This window comes from Dipteris shenzhenensis, chromosome 13 (assembly GCF_047967505.1).
Source record: "Dipteris shenzhenensis isolate YYH24624 ecotype China chromosome 13, Dip_SZ_1.0, whole genome shotgun sequence".
Classification (NCBI taxonomy): domain Eukaryota; kingdom Viridiplantae; phylum Streptophyta; class Polypodiopsida; order Gleicheniales; family Dipteridaceae; genus Dipteris; species Dipteris shenzhenensis.
The window spans coordinates 21315422-21334335 of record NC_141608.1 but is presented as its reverse complement, the minus strand read 5'-3'; the positions used below and the strand labels follow the sequence as shown (position 1 = coordinate 21334335).

General features: G+C 41.3%; 2 protein-coding genes across 3 annotated transcripts; one reads left to right on the top strand and one right to left on the bottom strand.

Annotated features, from left to right (window-relative positions):
• The first annotated feature begins 238 nt into the window (after positions 1-238).
• LOC147895159 (uncharacterized) lies at positions 239-1395 on the top strand. Its single transcript, XM_087384196.1, has 2 exons — positions 239-702; positions 818-1395. The coding sequence occupies exons 1-2, from the start codon at positions 276-278 to the stop codon at positions 1099-1101; spliced, it is 711 nt and encodes a 236-aa protein (XP_087240322.1). The 5' UTR covers positions 239-275; the 3' UTR covers positions 1102-1395.
• Positions 1396-3897: 2502 nt separating this feature from the next.
• LOC147895158 (uncharacterized) lies at positions 3898-14012 on the bottom strand. 2 transcript variants are annotated; one of them, XM_087383733.1, is made up of 7 exons: positions 13741-14012; positions 13566-13639; positions 8336-8435; positions 7911-8036; positions 7765-7813; positions 7213-7665; positions 3898-4325 (listed from the first exon to the last, which is right to left on the bottom strand). In XM_087383733.1, the coding sequence occupies exons 1-7, from the start codon at positions 13918-13920 to the stop codon at positions 4225-4227; spliced, it is 1083 nt and encodes a 360-aa protein (XP_087239859.1). In that variant the 5' UTR covers positions 13921-14012; the 3' UTR covers positions 3898-4224. The 2 variants fall into 2 exon arrangements, with proteins under 2 accessions (XP_087239859.1, XP_087239860.1); XM_087383734.1 differs by lacking the exons at positions 7765-7813; positions 7911-8036 and having other exon boundaries at positions 8332-8435.
• Between the last annotated feature and the right edge of the window lie 4902 nt (positions 14013-18914).

Sequence of the window (18914 nt, the reverse complement as noted above, 5' to 3'; positions counted from 1 at the left end):
CCATAATAGATTTTTGTTATCAAGGGAGGGTACAACTTTTTAAGAGAGCACCTTAAAAGCACACGTTGCAGAGCCAGTGCTAAATACATACAAGCATCAGCTTTTCCCTCGATATAGACGTACATCGATGTCTATGTTTTCAATACCGTTAAGGCCATGAAGTGATGAACTTTCAGATGTGAACACGATGGAGTATCAAATATATGTAGACGAACATCTATGTTTCCAATGCCATAAATTCATGAACTTTCATCTCCATATTCCGTCCGGGAATCATGAACACGATGAAGATGCAACTCCTGCCTTCTTTCCTGCTTCAATTCTTCTCCCTCCTCTTGTTCTTCTGCACCCCCGCATCACTCTCCCCCCGTTTCTTCTACGTTTCTGCTGCCAATTGCACCACTGTCTTCGAACAGATCCCCGGCCCCTACTGGTATGAGGATGATATACATACCGCCCATCTGCGAGATAGCGTGTCCTACGGCGTACCCCTCAACCTCACCTTGAGGGTCGTGGAAGCAAATGTTACTCGCGACGGTGGGTGTGTTCCCATCTCGAATGCACGGGTAGATCTCTGGCACTGTCGATATGACGGTCTCTACAGCGACGTGAGAGCTCTACGAACTAACGGCAAGAAGTGGCTGCGAGGCTATCAGATCACCAACGAAACTGGCTACGCGAAGTTCTACACCATCTATCCTGGTACGCTACTCCGCTCTCAAAGCTTCAACCTTGGATTGGTTTTTACGTTGTACGCCACCCAGCCTAGTAAGCGAGTCTTTGCCTTGAATCAATAATCCTGTGCCGTCTTTTGCAGGTTGGTATAGACGGCGTGCCGTTCATCTACATCTGAGGGTTCGTCTGTACGCAAAGAAAGGCAGCGTCACGTACAACGACACGACGCAGTTATATTTTGACGATGCTCTGTCCGATGCCATTTATGGGAATGTCTACCCATACAGCATTCGCGAGGCGCGCGACACTCGGAACAGCGGAGATTGGTTTTTCAGAAGCAAAAACTTGATCACACTTTCAGGCAGCTACCAAAAGCCGAACGGATACAGCAGCGGCATTGTTGAGCTTAGAGTACCGTTCATCTGACTAGCGGCCGCTTATCTTTTGTGGCTTATCTTTGTGTAATGTGCCCATGTAATCTCACTAGTATGAATGTGCCCATCTAATACATAGCTGCCCACCCCGTTCCTAAAAATATAATTGATTAATTAGTAGTGGAGGCCGCATGGGTGAGACGCCATTAACTTAAGCGAATAGGTGCCAAATAGACACTAATCGATTCGCATGGGATAACCTTAGGTTAATCAATTAGCCCCACCCCCGCATGACAAATGAAGCCAAGTTAGTATGGTTAATGTGAGATTAAATGTCAATATGGTAAAGTGTATCCCCTTTCGACTAGTCTTCTCTTTGATTAGACTTATCTAGACTATGCTTCACTTCTTCATCTCTACAGCCTCCCTCCCTATGTGCTGGCTGTCACTCATCTCCACCAGCCTGCTCTCCTTCGCAGCCTCGCCTCCTTCCTCCTCTCTTCATCTTCTACTACACTTTAATTGGAATCTGATGTAAGATGTTGGCCAAATATGCAAAAGGTTTAGTCTTTTTCTAGCCTCAAAGAGGCTTCTCACCTACTCCAAAAGGCATGGGGCCACATTTTTTTGTCCATTCTTTATATAAGCATTGATATAAGCATCATATGTAGATAGTTTTATTAACATTTTTTTGTTATTATCGATGGCTATTTCAATGCTTGTTTTGTACCAATGGTTATTTTGATATTTATGGTTTTATTTCTAGAGTATGTTGATGGTTAAGGTTTTTTATTTGAAGCTTTTTGGATGAAAACGATATTTGTAAATATTATGCTAGGAAAGTTTGGGGATTTACAAGTGTCATCAAGCACCTCGGGTTTGGTAGAGCAAACTTAAAATCATTTTGATCACCTAGATGAGAAGACATTATGCCAATGTGCATGATGTAAGTCTTCCATAAGTAGATAGCTAATAAGCGCATTCAAGACCATGGGCGATTCAAACCATAGGCACACGTGCAAAACAATGAGGAGCTATGATTTATACATGTAAGGATCATTGGCCTTGTGTGAGACTTGAAATTTATTTCAATACATGAAGATCCTATTTCAAGCGGTGAACGAGAACCAAATGAAAGGTGACATGTTGCATCACATTATTGACCTCATGAATCACCTTAAATGAAAAATATCAATGTTTACTAAAAGAAGCATGGGTAAAGAAGGCATCCCAAGAATGCCAATATGAACCTACAAAAGAAAAGAGCAATCATGAGCAAGATGATTCAATAATGCACAACATGATACCAGAAACTTGCACTTGGAGTTCTTCCATCTAAGAACCCAACTATGTTATTTGTTCCTTGAATGCAAAAGGAGGAGCAACAATAGAATTTTCTAACGACAAGCAATGTGGCTCTTGAATCTAGAAGAAGATTAATTGGAGGAGAAGATCCAAGACCTAAAAAGCCCTCAACTTATATTGGAGCCAAGGACTTCGCATATTCCTCAAGGAGTAACCAATTCTTGGAGTGACCTTGAGCTTGAGAAGAGGTTTGCTAATGTCTTGTTTGCATCCTTGGAATAGCTTGATGGGTTGGACATGGTGGAATGACCAAATTTAGAGCCCAAGTTCTTCTCAACACTTTTTCCACAAATGCTCTAAAGTCTACAATTACCCCATGCCCTACTAAATATGAGGAAGGAGAACAACTAAACCCCTAGGCAAAAGATATCCAACGATGCAAACCAAGCAAAGAGAACCAAAAATAAAGGAAGTTGCAAGCTAAAGTTTGAATCATCTGGACCAACCCATAATGACAACTCGAAGGTGATGACTGCTGCACCAAGAAGTAGGCAAAAAAACCATACCAAAATTTTCATCATTACTTCCTCTTAGAAGAAATCTTCAATGACAATCAAGTAGAATCGAAGGCAAAATGCTAAACATCGACTAGACATCAAGCATGGAGTACACAACAAGCATTGCAAGGGGTATAAAAAGGATGAGTGGTCATTCATAAGGGGTTCTAGAATGTCTACAAAGCAAAATGCTCTACGTGGAGTGCACAACAAGCTTTACAAGGAGAAAAAGAAAAGGATGAGTGGCCATTCATAAGGGGATTTATGCTTTCTACTAGTTTGAGTATCCTTCCCATTTGCTATTTCTAGTAGAGCCATGGGCTCTTACAATTTGAAGAATGTTGATAGATGTGAGGCATTGAGGCATAGGTACACAGGTGATGAATGAATAGTTGCGTGAGAGTGGTTTGAGGATGACAATGTCAATTGTAATTGACTTGCATAGATGATGAAGCAATGTATGGAACACAACATTTGTCCAAACACTTCTTAAATCCTATGAGCACTTGATGCACTTTATTTCACATTCATCTACTATGCCAATTAACATTCGAATGAGCATTCTAAACAAGAGATTATGATGCACGCCAAACTGATCCTTTGAATATTGAGAGCTTTGTATCAGCCAAATCATCTTGTAATCCTCGTTAGAAATCCATAGCCAAAAATGAATATGCACTTTTTTTTTCCCAAATTTTTTAAGAGCCCGCATGATTCCTTTATTTGCATATACTAGATTTAAACCACTAAATTTTCCATCATATTCTTGAATTCTGAGGCTTATTTCAAAGATTGCAATAACAACACAATCATATGAATAGAATTCATAAAGGCCCACAACTGCCATAGCCATATAATCGGTAGAGCAAAGACTGCATTTCTGACTTCAATTGCAAAACATTACATTCAAAAGATAAAATAATAAGCCTGTTGAAGTTCAAAGCAACAACAGATGCACCGCAATTGCTCACTACTAAATGGCAAACCTTGCCACAAACTTATTTCACAGAAAACAGCATAATACAAACCCAATATAGGATTATGGTAAACCAAATGTCATGCAGAATTGAATACATTTACTTCTACAGAAAAAGTTTAACCCAATGCAGGAATTGCGTCATGATCCTCTTCTGAACTCCATATTTCTGAGCAGTGTATAAAGATTTGACTCAAAAAATTCAGGGAAAATTGTGAGGATTTCAAGAATTTGTAGCTATGTACCGAAAATTCAAGAGTAAACTCCGCAAAGAGATCCCATTGCTGTAACAAAAACTGGTCACAGGACTAGTCCAGAAATAAATCCAGCCTCCACTTTATGCCCATTCACGAGGACATCCCAGCACTTCGAGCATTTTCGCTTCCAAAGAGCCAATCTCCGGCTTAACATTGTATTTCCAAGAAATCAATGGTGGAGCTGCATTTAAAATTTGCAAATTAAGTATTCAAAAACCCTTTTGATATTAATTATTGTCGTCCTGTTGCGTATATTTGCATTTCTTTGTGCACATCATTGCCAAGACGATGCCCAATAGATCAGCAGCTTAAAATGACCCACATGGGTATAAAAAGGGAGCAGATTTATTCTTCCCTTTTCTTTTCTTTCTTTTCTTTCTTTTCTTTTGGTCAAGGGGGAGCAGGGAGCATATGTAGTAGGCAGAATTGGAAAAAATAACAAGAGGTAACAGACGAAAGTAAAGAGAGACTATAACATATATCTAGATGAATCCAGGAACATGCCCAAACTCATCCTCTAAAAACACAACATAGTGCAGTTTCAATCTCATGATAGTCACTCATAAGGTTGAAAACCATGAACTCCATCACGCATAGCAGGAACTAGCTACTATGACATCCCCACTGACATCATCAGCGCCCAACAGTGGGTGTAGACCATAGTATAAACACATACAAAACCACTTGAGCATCCATTTTTGTACTGAGTTTCTGTCAGCACTCCGGAGGTGAAGGGCAGACTCGGCCATGACGAAGGCTAGCACTAAAGGAGATCTTCATTCAAGCTACAACTGCTTGTGAAGACCAAACGATTTCATTATAGAGAGACTACCACACACTACTTTGCTATACAAGAGAGTCTTTACACTAGACTACATAAAATATAGACTTACGTTGGTAAAATAATGTAGGAAAATCTCATACGAACAAGGCACTTAATCAGAGGACTCCTGTTTCTAGGGGCACTTAATCCGTAGTGTTTTTGGGCATCCCAGTGGTAACACAAAATGGTCAAATTTTTTAAGGACCTTGCTAATGTAGTTCTAGAGTACTATCTACAGTTTCAGGTCCTTTAACAAATTTTCTCCTCAGAAATTGCAAAAGGCTAAGACGTTTGGGAGGAAACCTCCACTTAAGCCAATACACTACAGTCACACAGAGCTTAAGTTAGTCCAGGTGGACCTGATACATAATACACAGGGATGGTCTAGGTACAGCCATAAGCAGATAATAATGCCATGCAATAATAATCATGTCTCCACTCTCAGCTTAATATGCACTCTTCGAAACAAAAAATAGCACCTGTAGTGTTGAACTAATGAAATGCTTGTGGATGCTCATCAGCTGGACGCGGAGAAAATCATGGCATGATAACCCAATGGGGATAGAAGAAAAAGTTTACATCCAGTACATCAAAGGCATAGGAGCAGGGCACTATTAAAAAATACAAATGCCAAGTAAAAGGCATTGATCCGAAAGTACTGCATGTATTTGAGAAACTGCCATAAGGTTCAGCATTTAAAACTCCTAGCCCTTCTGCCCAAAAAAAAAAAAAAATTCTGCCCAAAAAGAAAACTCCAGGCCCCTGCAAGTTCATTTAAACAAGTCAAACCCACAAAGTCCTGTGCCCTATCGCCACCAAAAAGATGTCAGTGTGAATGCACCACTGATTTTTTCCTTTTACCTACATGTACAGAACTACTAGCCAAGCATTTGGAGACTCCAAAGAGCTCATGCTGCCTGGACACCTCTGGAAGAGGTGCAAACACTAAGGACAACTTACTACAACAAAGAGCCCCGTTAATAAGGCCAGAAAAAACATACAAGACAAGTATAGAGGGTGCATGTAAACATTGGTGAATGAGTAAGTGATCTTGTATATGTTTATGTTATGCACGTCCGTGTGTGCGCACACAGCCATGTAAACAAGTACATGCATATGCTCACACAGCTCCACTTATGCATAAACATATACCCTGGGTCACTGAAGACCGTTATATCTTGGCATACTGAGATCACATGAGGTAAGGGTGTGAGTGCGCCTGTGCATGTGCATGTGTGCACATACAAACCAGTAGAGATGCCAATTCACTGTTGCAGCTGCCCCAAGCTTGCTCATCCTTAAAAACCAGAGCCCACAAGCTTGGTGCTTTCACTAGTACCTTTAAAGTGTTGTTTTTAATGGAAAGTGGTCTCGATATCCCTCCAAACTCACAAATTGTTCATGGCTTCTGAGACAAGGTCAAGGCTTTGAAAGAGGTTCCTGCCTGAATCCTTTAGGTTATGTTTGGATTCCATATGATACCATGTAGGGATCTTCTATTTTTCCGGAACTCCCAAGTATTTGGCCAACAATGCTTGAGAAGACTAAGTATCATAAGATCTAACCACTCCTGGAAGGATGTTTGTCCCTAGCCACAAAAAGAAAGATAAATGTTCATTATCCTAGCTTGTATTAAGGGAGTGCTTCAGAAGGTCTAACCTCTTTTGGAAAGGTGGCATGCTGATCCTAGCCAAAGGAGAAAGATAAATGTTTACCATTCCATAGTTTGCTATATGGTGAGGTTTAAAGCTAAGGCAAAGAAAGACATTTGGAAAGTTCTAAATTCTGTGCTAGGCATGAAATACATATATCTAGATGAATTCAGGAACATGCCCAAACTCAACCCTTAAAAACAGAACACCGTACAGTTTCAATCTCATGATAGTCAGGCTGAAAACCATAAACCCATCACCCATAGCAGGGACTAGCTACTATGACATCCCCACCGACGTCATCAGTGCCCAACGGTGGGTGAGGACCGTATTATAAGCATATGCTCTCACACATACAAATCCATACACCCACACATGCTTGAGCATACATTTATACAAAGGTCTTCGTACTGAGTTTCTGTTGGGACTCCGGAGGTGAAGCTGTGCCATGAGATACATGCCTGTTCTCTAGGCCACAAATGCAATTGCAATGTTGGAAGCAAACTTAAAACTTTTGAACTCAGTGATTCTCAGACCTGAGATCCAAAAGCAAAAACCCCTTGCACACAAAAAAAGTCAAGCCTTTGTCTCACCTGACACCATGATCGATTCTATCCGCCCACCATCAAGACCGAACTTTACTCCACGGTCATATAGCAAGTTAAACTCCAGATATCTTCCACGGCGGAGAAGCTGCCACTGCCTTTCTCTATCAGTATATGGTAATCCCTTCTTTCTCTGAATGATGGGCAAGTAGCTGGATAAGAACCCGTTGGCCAGCTTGCTCACAAAATCAAACACTTGAGCTCTGTTGTTCACTCTGGCCACCTCATCTTCCTCATATAATTGTTGTGTATCGATTGAAACAGGAAATGTTTCTAAATCATCAAAGAAGATTCCTCCAATGCCACGATGTTCTTTCCTTGCAGGAAGGAAGAAATAAGAATCACAAGCAGCCTTGGAACGAGGATACAGACTGGAATCATACAGATCACAAATCTGCTTTAAAAAATGATGGAAAAAATGTGCATCCTCTTCATCCAAATCTGCAGCACAATTAAATGTTATCATTCAAAGTACCAAACACTTTCAAACTTTAAGCACCATAATAAGATTTTCAAAACACAATTGTGACGAAAGCTTACAACATGGTGTTAGATCAGCACCGCCTCCAAACCATCCAGTGTGTCCCACCTGACCAAGAGCAGAGACAATTAGTAAGGAATATGCTATAAGGATAGAGAGAGCTCGCTTGGTCAACTTTTTAAAAAAAATAGCTGAATGTAATCACCTCAAAATAACGGATATCAGATCGGAAAGTTGGGATGTGTGGACTGATAGGATGGAAAACCAAAGATAATGCCCCAGCAAAATATTTGGAGCCAGTTTCTACATTGCGTCCCCGTGCACTCATGGCCTGCATGAAAGAGAATACCTACAGTTGAGCTTGACAAGCTCTCTGTAAAATTAGGCATCCAGGCTAAATTTGTAAGGTTACAACAACTTTTGATGCTTTAGTTTGAAAAATGGCAAGCCTCTTCACCTTACCATGTGCAGACCTCTAGTTCTTGTCAGAAAGCCAGGCCATGTAAAGTAAGCTTGACACAATCTAAGCCTCAGACAACCACTTGAAGAAACCTACATTTCACATAAATATCCAGGAAATCTGGAACTGGATGTCCAGATGCTAACTAAAGGGTATGCAAGCTCACCTGCCTTGGCCCTTGCTTCGCTAAGGTGACCATGAATGATAGATACGTTTGCCGCTGCCTTCTCCATCAAGTTACCCTCCTCAAGCACCCTTGTAATACCATAGCTGGGAAGACAGTAATAAGGATAATACAGATTCAAAGGCATGTTAAGGCTCACCAGCAGAAGCTCCAGAAAAAAGTGGGACTAAGCAAATGTTAGATTGTGCTATAAGCATTCTCTACAAATGGACAGCTTATTCAGCACACATTCAAGGTATACAGCCTTAATTTGTCTTTTTAAGCCAAGCATGTGGTGCCACTAGTTTACGAGGTTTGGTCACATCTTTGCATGGCTTATATAAAATGTAAAATAACACCTTTGTAGCATATAGTTGGACAGCTAGGACACACCCAGGTTGGTAATGGATCGCCCTCCGCCTGGCCATGTACTAGTTCACATCAACCAGCATGCAGATTGGTTGATCACTTATCTAGGACATCTATTGTCCCCAACACACCAAGGCTCCCACCACGGTGCACCGAAGGTGTTTGTAACATCACCAGGACACACAGTCTTATGGGAAATACAAGACTATATGAAGTATCAAGGCCACTTAGCAATTATGGTAAATTAAGACGAGTCATATCTAGTTTAGAATTAATCATTATACACCAGGCTTTGGTCAAACCTCCGTGCACTTGTACAGAACCTGTATGCAAAATCTAGCTCAGGTTTTTCGGTCCCCCAAAGGCCCAACAATTGACTTCTAAAAATGACTATAAAGGGTAGAGGGGTATAAGGAGATTTTTTTAAATATTAAAGCCATTGTAAGTCAAACTCAACCTACAGCAGTTAGTTACTTGGTTCAGTCAGTTTGTATGTGCACAAGGTGCATGCGTGCATGTGTGAGAGAGAGAGAGACTCCTGCCATCTCTCTCTCTACCTGAAGCTCCAAATCGCTCTCTCTCTACTCCAATGTGTGGTCCTTGCAATATTCTACATTCCTTACGAAATCGTTGACTGCTTTTGCAGTTTGGGTGGTGATCTTGCATAATCTGCAGTTCAGCCTGTTCCAGGTTCAGTCACCAGGGAATTGTGATTTTTCCCTAGGACACCTGATCACTGCAGACTCCTCCAAATATTGTCTTGTCTGCTCCACGAGGAGTTTTAGAGGAGATCGATACTCCCCCAACACAATCGCTATTTTTGAGCCTACGTCCTACAGAATCCCTGCTTTTGATTGTGAATTACGTTGGAGAGATCCTGATTTTACCCTCTAGTGCTTGCTCACTCAGTGTTGATTTTGCAGAGTTTTGTGGGATTTGCTACACGGCTGGAATGTGACAACAAAAAGCCGCCTTGAGATCCGTGCCACGCCATACAGCTGCTCAAGATGCGGTCTAACAGCCGGGGCTGCTTCTAGAGCTTGCAAGAGCTGGGGAGAGAGTCAGAACAGCAGCCAAAGAGCAAGAGCAGCAGCAAAATCCTATGAAACAGCCACAGGAAGCTTCTGCTAGACGCCCAAGCCTTCTAGAGAGTAAGAGGAGAGGGATGGTAGGTGGGGGTAGGGCATGCATACACATGGATGACAAATGGCACCTCCTCCTTGCCATTTGCCCGTTCAGTAAAGTCCTAACCCCCATACCAAGGACAACGTTGGTTGTCCTTGGGCCCAACCTTTAAACCCCTCTTTAAAGCCTTTGCCTTGCCCCTAGGACCTAGTGGTGCACCTAGACTTTGCCCCTAGGAACTTCTAGGAAGCGTGCACTTCCTCTAGCCAGTCCCTCACAGCCAAACCATTACTACACTTAGCCATGGTTAACCCCAGGTTAAGTTGGGTTGAGTTACAAAGATACTTTACATCACTTTTCCAAGTCCCCGTGACATTATCTCTGAATGTTTGGACAAGCATTGGACACCTTATGGGAACACCCTTTTAATTTTCTACTATTGGTCATTATTCAAAAGCATTAAATTGAATTTAGAGCATCAAATCACTTTACAATAATCAGTTGTATTATATACCCTTGTAAGACTAGAATATGTCCAATCATACAAATTTAGATTTTTTGTTGTTCTAAAGACAAAAAATCTACATAGAAAATAAAAGAGAAAATGAAAGAGAAGAAAAAACAGGTAAACAAAAACTTTTATGAAAAACAAAAGGAAGACATACTAAGCAAGCAAAGCAACAACTATGTCGTCATCAGTGCCCAAGCATAAGCAGCTATACTGGGTTTCTAAAGACCTGCAGAGTCTCTTGGGCAAACCTAGTGCTTACTAAAATACGTCAAATAAACAAAAGATAAAGAAAACAAGAAATAAAGAAGAAGGGAAGAAGGTGACTAAGCAAAATAAACAAGCAAGTCAAGAAACAAAATCTTCAAAAAAACAGGAATAAAATCTCTCTCTCTCTCTCTCTCTCTCTCTCTCTTTTAAAACATAAAAAGTTAAATGGACCCTTTACACTTATGTATCGCTTCCTACAAAGAGGCAAAATTACAATCCTAACTTAGAAAGCACAAGCATACTCAATCAAACTCTCTTTCGAAACTCTTGGGAGTTAGGGTCCTAGAAACTCAATCAATCAATCAGTTGTATTAGTCAAACTGTTAAGAGTTAGGGTCCTAGAAACTTTGTTCAAGAGTCACAGGTCTTGTATCTCTTTTTTTGTGGAATGAGGAAATGCAGTCTCATTTGCAAACCCCCTTGGGCATACTTTGCTAGGGTAAGCAAAGCTAGTGCAATTAAGTTTCAGGAAAGTGCGGATGATCCTCGACATACGTTGCTGAAAGTATGGTTGGAGATCCAATCCCGGTTCTGTTGGAGGTCACTGCTCCATCCTACGTTGACCAGTACATGGAAAAAAGCCTACATGCCCCACCCTATATGACTAGGACGTGGACGAAGTGTACCTGGATAGTTTGTAAAAGTTCAAGGTGGGGAAAATTTGTTGTTGTCTATGGGCAGCAGATCTGCAAACATGTGGTGCGAGGGCCTACTGCAGTGTAATGGCAGCCAGATTTAGGCTGCATATGAGGCCTACATATAGGCATTGCAGGGGACCCAGTTGGGCCCAGATCTACGGAAAAATCTATCTACCACAGACTGTTTTACAGTGGGGGGGTAGTTCACTTCAGGAAATTTTAAGGCTTACACTGCAAGAAGCACGGAATCAAGAGAGTCAAGTCAGCTAACTACAATGCATATATCCCAGCATGACAGGGTGGCTGAGAGGAAGAACAAGGTAATTACAGAACTGGGAATATGTAAGCTTCAAGCAAGACTTGCACATACTGTCTAGGGTGAGGCAGTCTATGTGGAGAAACAGGTCAAAGACCAAAGCAGTATGAAAGGAAGGCTCCTTATGAGTCATATTATGGTAAGAAGCCTATTTTTGCTAGTTTAAAAGTTTTTAGTTCTGATGCGTATGCCCATGTGAACAAAGCAGACGAGAATAGGTCGGATCCCAAAAGTAGGAAATGCATGTTCGTAGGTTCGAGCGAGAATCCCAAGCCTACCACTTCTATGACCCAAAACAGAAACAATTGGTGGTACGTCATGCCGTTATCTTCCAAGAGATGAGAAAGTACAACCATGATCTGATGCTTCAAAAGTTTCCCCAAGGGCACCTAGATTTGCCATTGAGCAAATGGTAGAGGAGGAGGACGAGGTTCTAGAGAAAGATGAGCTGTAACACCAGAGGGGGTAGATTATGATGAAGCATTTGCTCCAATAGCAAGGATGACTACCACACTTATAGTAATAGCCCTGGTTGCCCGCCAATATTGGATCCCAACTCCACTACTAGGTTGGATCTAACTCTATCCTTCCCATCCCTATCCCCAAGACCGATAACTCAGATTTCATCTTTGCTCTCAACCAGCGGTGGAAGAAAGCAGACTCCAGGATACTATGGGTCAGAAGTTGAGCTGATGTGGCTCAAATCCATGCCTAGAGTGGACTAGTGGTAGAAGTCTCAGGATTTGAAAATCAGATGGAAAGTGTAAAATGTCTTCCGCCTTTTGTGGTACACTCTCCTGCCAGAAATGTATGGAAGACAGTCCATATACTAGAGGAGAGCCTCTGAATTGGAGTGCAATTATTGTCGAAGATTCTTGCAAGACCAATGGACAGAAATCAGAGCACATGCACTCTGGTTCATCTGGGCATCTAGGGATAATTTCTTTTTTATTAATGAGGATACTAATCCTGAAGCTATGTTCACGGCTTGGTTCCACAGGAAGACAGTCAAAGCAGAAATCACAAAGACCCAGCAGCAACTGACAGCTCTGATGGACAGAGATCAAGAACTGTACAACTTCATACTGGAACTCATGGACACCATTTGATGCAGATCTTCCCTGCTTTTATCTGGTGCTGGTCTATCTGCTGCTAGTATGCAGAGTTATTCTTTTTTCAGGCTACATACTGTCTTTTGGAAAAGTGGCATGTTTGATCCTAGCCAAAGGCGAACGATAAATGTTTACCATTCCATAGTTTGCTATATGGTGAGGTTTAAAGCTAAGGCAAAGAAAGACATTTGGAAAAAAGATTGTTCTACTTAAAATGTACTTATGTTTTAGATAATTTTAAACAAATTTTCTCTGCTAAAAAAAGAATACAGACATTCCTCAGAGAAGCTTCAGGTGGTCTGCAATGCACCGCAGGATTGTACCTACCTATCATGAGCACACATCTAGGGGGCAACTCATACATAGGTGAAGGCAAAAGGATTGGATTGCAAAAAAAAAACTCGTGAGATTTGCTGTAATAGAGTAGGGTGGGCCCACCATTGGCAAAGCTGGAGGGCATTTCATAAATAGTAGAAGGCAAAAGAACCGGAACGCTCTATTATAGTGAATCTCACGAGTTCTTCACGAAATAAGCTCAAGTACTGACAAGAAGACAGGCGATTTATGCAATTCGATAGTATAAGTTGCACCTGATTCTTTATTACAGAACACTCTACGACATTTCGATGTTCACACCTGCTAAAACCTTCTATCCGTATTAGCAATCAATGATAAATACCCTTGATCGCTTCATCATCTGCCATGCGGCGTTTTAAAAAATCATTGGTTGCTCGGGCAGGGCTCATATTCTTAAGATTGACTGAGTTTTTACCAAAATGTAAATGGACATTCTGGACATTCATCTGCACCAACGAAGAAGGGAAGAAATGTTCATGATAAACCCTGTTGAGACACATTAATAGACGTCGTCCACGAAGAAAGCTTCTTGTTGGACTTACCCAGCAGACGGATCATCTCCTCTCAGCCATTTGTCGTAGCAAAACTCTTTTCCACTCCCGTCGACTGCAGCCAGCTAAGGACGAAAATTGGAACACAGCATTTAATCTAAAGACCTCCGAGGTAAGATTCTGTCCGTAGCAAACAAGCAGAGAAGCGGGGGGAAATTTCCTGTACCTGGCCACAAATAGACTCCTGGGAAGTGAGAAGAAATTCTTCGAACGATTGTTTGGAGAAATTGAGGGTAGGAAGAGCAGGAGATGAAGAGGAGGGATGCGTGAGGAAGGCAGCACCATAGCTGAGCTGCGAAGAAGGTGCGATGGAGAAGGGCATCAAACGAGCTGCAGCAGCAGCCATAGCTATCGCTTTGCTCTTCTTCTTCGGGAAAGGTTTGGTTGATTTGAGGGCATTTCAGGGAATGGTTTCGGGGAGAGGCCTTTCTCGAAGGAATGGGCGAGCACCTGGAAAGGCCTAAAGAATCTGAGCCACTTGCTGATTCTTGGAAGGAACCCGGGGCCAACTGGTACCCCGCCCATTCCCCGAAGGACACCAGGGCCATTCAGTGAGACTGGCTTCAAGGAGAGGAGCACACACACACTAGCATCTGAAAAGGTGCCAGCAGTCGATTCTTAAGAGGAAATTGGTGACTTGATGCCGAGAGCCAATTCTCGGGGTGGACACCAGAGCCATCTATAGTAACCGTCAGATGGCCACGGTTTTCTCTTGGGAACCGGCTCCTAATGCCAATGTCCTCTAGAGCAGGCGTCACAATGCAAGGTTGGGAGGTGACACATGTAAGGTTCTGGTTGGTTGAAGTGGCGGTTAACATTGGCGAAGGGGACACGTGGAATGGGAAATCGCTTGTGTTGTACTGGCCTTTGATGGAATTATAGATACCTCCCCTTAACCGTTGAAGACGACAATCTTCTTTGTAATCCACTTTTCATCTTGATCTTAATGCGTCCAGAGGATGACTTGAGTGAGCTTAGGATGTGGCAAAAGTAAATTGGGAAAAATCTATAATTTCATCAAAGGATAACATGCAATTCACAAGCAATTTGCCATTGTGGCTAGGTTGAGTGTTTCTTTTCATGTGCTAGGATCGAGACTTTAGAGATTAATGAATAAGGGAAATGGAAATGCTACAAAGGCTAAAAAGGAAGCAAAATCTCGTTGCTTTTATCCAGAAATCTTAGCAGTGCAAATGCTAAATAGTACAACAATACTAAATAGCGGTATTTAGCATATGAGAGTAGTACCTAGCATATGAGATTGGTACCTAGCGTATTGATAGTCGTACCTAGCATATGACAGTGGTAAAATCCCAGACAAATCAGTCCATTGATGAGGCGCTAATCATGGAAGGAGTTAACCAACCTATTTTTAGAGAACCCAACTCACTTGCCTAGAAATCTATAAAATAGGGGCAAACAACTAGGGTGGAGAACTATACATTTAGCGAATGCCTTACTCTCTTAATACATAGAAGACGTCTATAGACCAAGCCTTGCATAAATGTGCCCACTGCTTAGTCGTCATTTGAGATCATGAAGTCCGCTCTCATATGGTGGGAGGATGTAGATAATACCTTGCCAGCCTTGGCAACAAGGATGGTTGCTCAGGGGACTTGGTGGCCTCCCATTACTAAACGGATGCGGGCAACCCAAATGTTCCAAGCAGTGATGCTACAACCCAGATGTTCCAAGCAGTGATGCTAGACATAGTCTCCCATAATTTGTCCCCTAGCAAGGCATAGGGCATTGTCGGGAGGGAGGCCTCGAGTCCTATGCCTCTATCCGAAAGACTCGATGACCTTGGATCTTGTAAGCTAGAGAGGCTCGATCGATGGAGAAGGTGTGACCCCTCCCTTAGCCATGCAACCCTCCCCTAGGTGAAGTCTCATTGCATCCTCTATGTCCTAGCTATGATCCGAAGGGCCGCCAACCACATCCTCTATGTTGTAGGGCAGCTCCAAAGACAATGTCAGATCATCTCCATACCTCTACCCATGCGACTGTGGCATCTACCATCAACTGCATCTGCTTCAACCAAGTATCAATGGAAATCCTCAGTGGGCCACCATCTAGAAGAAATATGAAATCTTCCGTGAGCTACGGCTGGTCCATAAGCATGACCAAAATCTAAGATAACCTCCCGGGGTACCTATTGCTCAACTCAGTGCCACTCTCTTAGGGAGTCCAGGCTACTACCTCAGGCTAAAGAAGATGACCAATGTGTGTCGTGTATGAGAAGAAGGGCACCTTAGAACTCTCTTTGAGTGCCTCACTCATGAAGGCAAAACCACTCTCTCGCTAAATCCACTATACCCACAAAGAGGATGGCCCTTCCATAACTAAAGATCCCACTTCGACCACTCTTGCGCCCGTGAATCGAACTGGTTCAACGGTCCAAAGCACAAACAAAATGCTCATATGATCCCTTTCCATTTGATTTTATATGTAACATGACCTCATTTGGAGTTTGCAATCTAAAAATATGGCCATTCGAGTTTGGCTATTTTTTTGTGATCAACACACACTTTTCCACCCCAAAAAAAGCCATGTCGTCTAGGTTTTAACCCCACAACACATATAAGCAACTAATTTTCTAAAATTTTCCATTTCAAAATAATATTATGAGAGGGAGTATTTTTAGTTTGTAGAAGCTAAAAGGAACGGAATCTTCAATATGCAGAAGGTAAAGGAAAAAGAGGATGGTGTTGAGTCATACTAACAAGGTCCCTTTCCTAGCCTTGGGGCTTCTACTCACTTCCAGCTCAATTTTTTATTCACAAATATTATCCAAATAATTTAAGGATCTTCTTCTTTAGGGATTTGGTCCAAGGTCTTCAATTGTGGGTGGTATCCTTAGTCCTCATTTCTCAAGATCCTATCTCCCATGTTGAGATTGGGTTACACTCCCATTCATTACAATACAGTTTCCCTTGATCCCTTCCCTATTCATATTGCAAATATTTCAAAGGGAATGAGAACTCGAGGGTTGGCACAAAGATGCTTGTCATCTCAACATATGTTTCGATATTATAATACTCAGGTGATCGCCTTACATTATACTACACACACTTATAACTAATGGAGTCATTAGAGTTCTCCTTTCAAGGCAAATTTCAAATACGTTGGCATTTTTCATTATGATACTTTTTTCACGGTACATATGCAAAGTCTTTTTTGTCTCTAGATTCAATGGCAACTTTTTTTATTAGATCTCTAGAGTAATGTTGGATGATGTAATTGAGCCTTGATCTCATAGGACGTTTCGGCCTTCTATAAGCTCTCTCTCTCTCTCTCTCTCTCTCTCTCTCTCTCTCTCTCTCTCACACACACACACATACATGAGTGCATGCATGCACACACATGTGTTTTTGTGTTTGTCGAGGGGCGGGGGGGCACAGGGCTAGTTAGGTAAGTGATGTGGTTTCCAAAAGTATAAATGTATTTATGTTTACTTTTTTATCGTATGGTTTTTTATAAAGAGTTTACTAATTGCTACATTTTGACTCTTTTGGCTCTCTTTCCTCTATGTTGTCCTTGGCATAATATCCCAAATTACTTTAGTAGAACCATCCAAGTGCATTTTAATAGCCACTTGAGGTGAAATCAAAACATCATTGTTATTAGCCCAATACATTGTAATTTGTTTCCTAATTCCATATAATGGGCACCCAATGTTCAATCAATAACTTGTTTCCTAATTCCATATAATGGGCACCTAATGTTGAATCGATTCACAAAATCTGGGCCATCCATCTCCATTAACACATGTAGAGAACAACTTGCTAAGAGTTATATGCAATTCTTTGGGCTTGCGATGAAATTATTGAGCAACAATGGTATTGAGGAAAAATGTGTATTAGTCACTAGAAAATAGCCAAACTTTGGCAACCCATATATTTTGATTGCCAAGTCCAAATGGGGTGGTGTTATATATCAAATTAAATGCCAAGGTATGATTAACATGAATATTGTTTTTGTTGCACGATTTCGTAACTCTAAGCTTACGAAAATAAGCATTTTATGAAGTTATGGCTAATTTTCTCCATCAAATTTATGACAAGGTCTCTCAAGGGTTGGGATGGTGGATCGCAAAACAACATTGTCAACAAGCAAAGATTGTTGGAATGCCACATGTTAAAAAGGGACAAAGAATGCCTCACTTGGAGAAAAGATGATGCCTCCCAATTGCACACTCGAAGAATGGGCTATAGGCCTATCATCTATCTAAAAAATTAGTACACTACCTCTAGTCTAACCTCAAGCAAAAGCTCCAAGCACATCAAGTTCATTGATTGGGTACTTGCAAGCGATCAGAACAAGAATCAACTTGGATTTCAATTCATGAAGGCATGAAGTATATTGCACCCCTTACTTTGCGGATTCTGCTACCTTTGGCATATGAAGTTCATAACTATCCAACCGATACTTTCTTCTTGCCTTCTTCAATATTGGCATACTAGAATTATATAATAGTATCATTATATGGTATACCAAGAACCCATTTGTTTTGGAAACCATCTAGTAAATCTCTACCAAATTTTTTCCCAACCACCTTGCAAATCCAATAACTTTTAAGGGTCCATAACTCTAGACCCATAAAATTATGCACTTTCATTTTGATGGCCAAAGTAAATATTTATGATTATATATAAACATTCGCAAACCACTCTCAATGTGCCAAGGTGAGCTCAAACCCGCACAAGGCTTCCTAGAAGTCATCATACAACCAACTCTCCAATAACAATGTGGCAACCATCTCCATTCCATAAATATATGTAATAAATGTACATATACATAAGCGCATGCATTCATTATGTTCTCAATTTGTGTGCCCCCTTCTCCACCTTGCCCACACATTTTGTTGCCCTCATACCATGAATTCAACACATATAGGATAAAGGACCACATGTTGCATGTCCTATCATATTCTTGGCCTAGTCTTAAGAGTTGCTGACTTGTCACAAATGTCAAACATCATGGAAAGTTTGGGAGTCATCCATCCCTTCAAGATTTCCTAAAAAACCCATTGTCTCCAAGCAAACAAGTATGTTTTACATGTGTCATGAAAATGTTAATATACCCTTTTGTTCACGAGTTTGTGAATGTGTTAACATCGCATCACTAAGATTAGACTTGTTGCATTTGTGAAAATGATCACCTCTCCTTGCAAGAAGTCTCTAGAGGGTATGGGAATTATAGTAAATAGTGTTTGGATGAAAGAAACCTAATTAATATCAAAGAGGAGTTTAGAAGCATTGATTCTGAATTTTCTTTGAGAATTAATTTTCAACCTTTCAACCCTTTGGGTATCCTTCGAGGTGAACAAAACTTTTTCTA

Bases quoted from the DNA above. Each gene is read 5' to 3' on its own strand.
- LOC147895159 (XM_087384196.1), top strand. From the start codon at position 276: ATGAACACGATGAAGATGCAACTCCTGCCTTCTTTCCTGCTTCAATTC. The intron at 703-817 runs GTACGCTACTCC...CGTCTTTTGCAG, and splicing joins GTTCTACACCATCTATCCTG to GTTGGTATAGACGGCGTGCC.
- LOC147895158 (XM_087383733.1), bottom strand. From the start codon at position 13,920: ATGGCTGCTGCTGCAGCTCGTTTGATGCCCTTCTCCATCGCACCTTCT. The intron at 8,037-8,335 runs GCAGGTGAGCTT...TCTTTCATGCAG, and splicing joins TTAGCGAAGCAAGGGCCAAG to GCCATGAGTGCACGGGGACG. The intron at 7,666-7,764 runs GTAAGCTTTCGT...ATTGTGCTGCAG, and splicing joins TGCTGATCTAACACCATGTT to ATTTGGATGAAGAGGATGCA.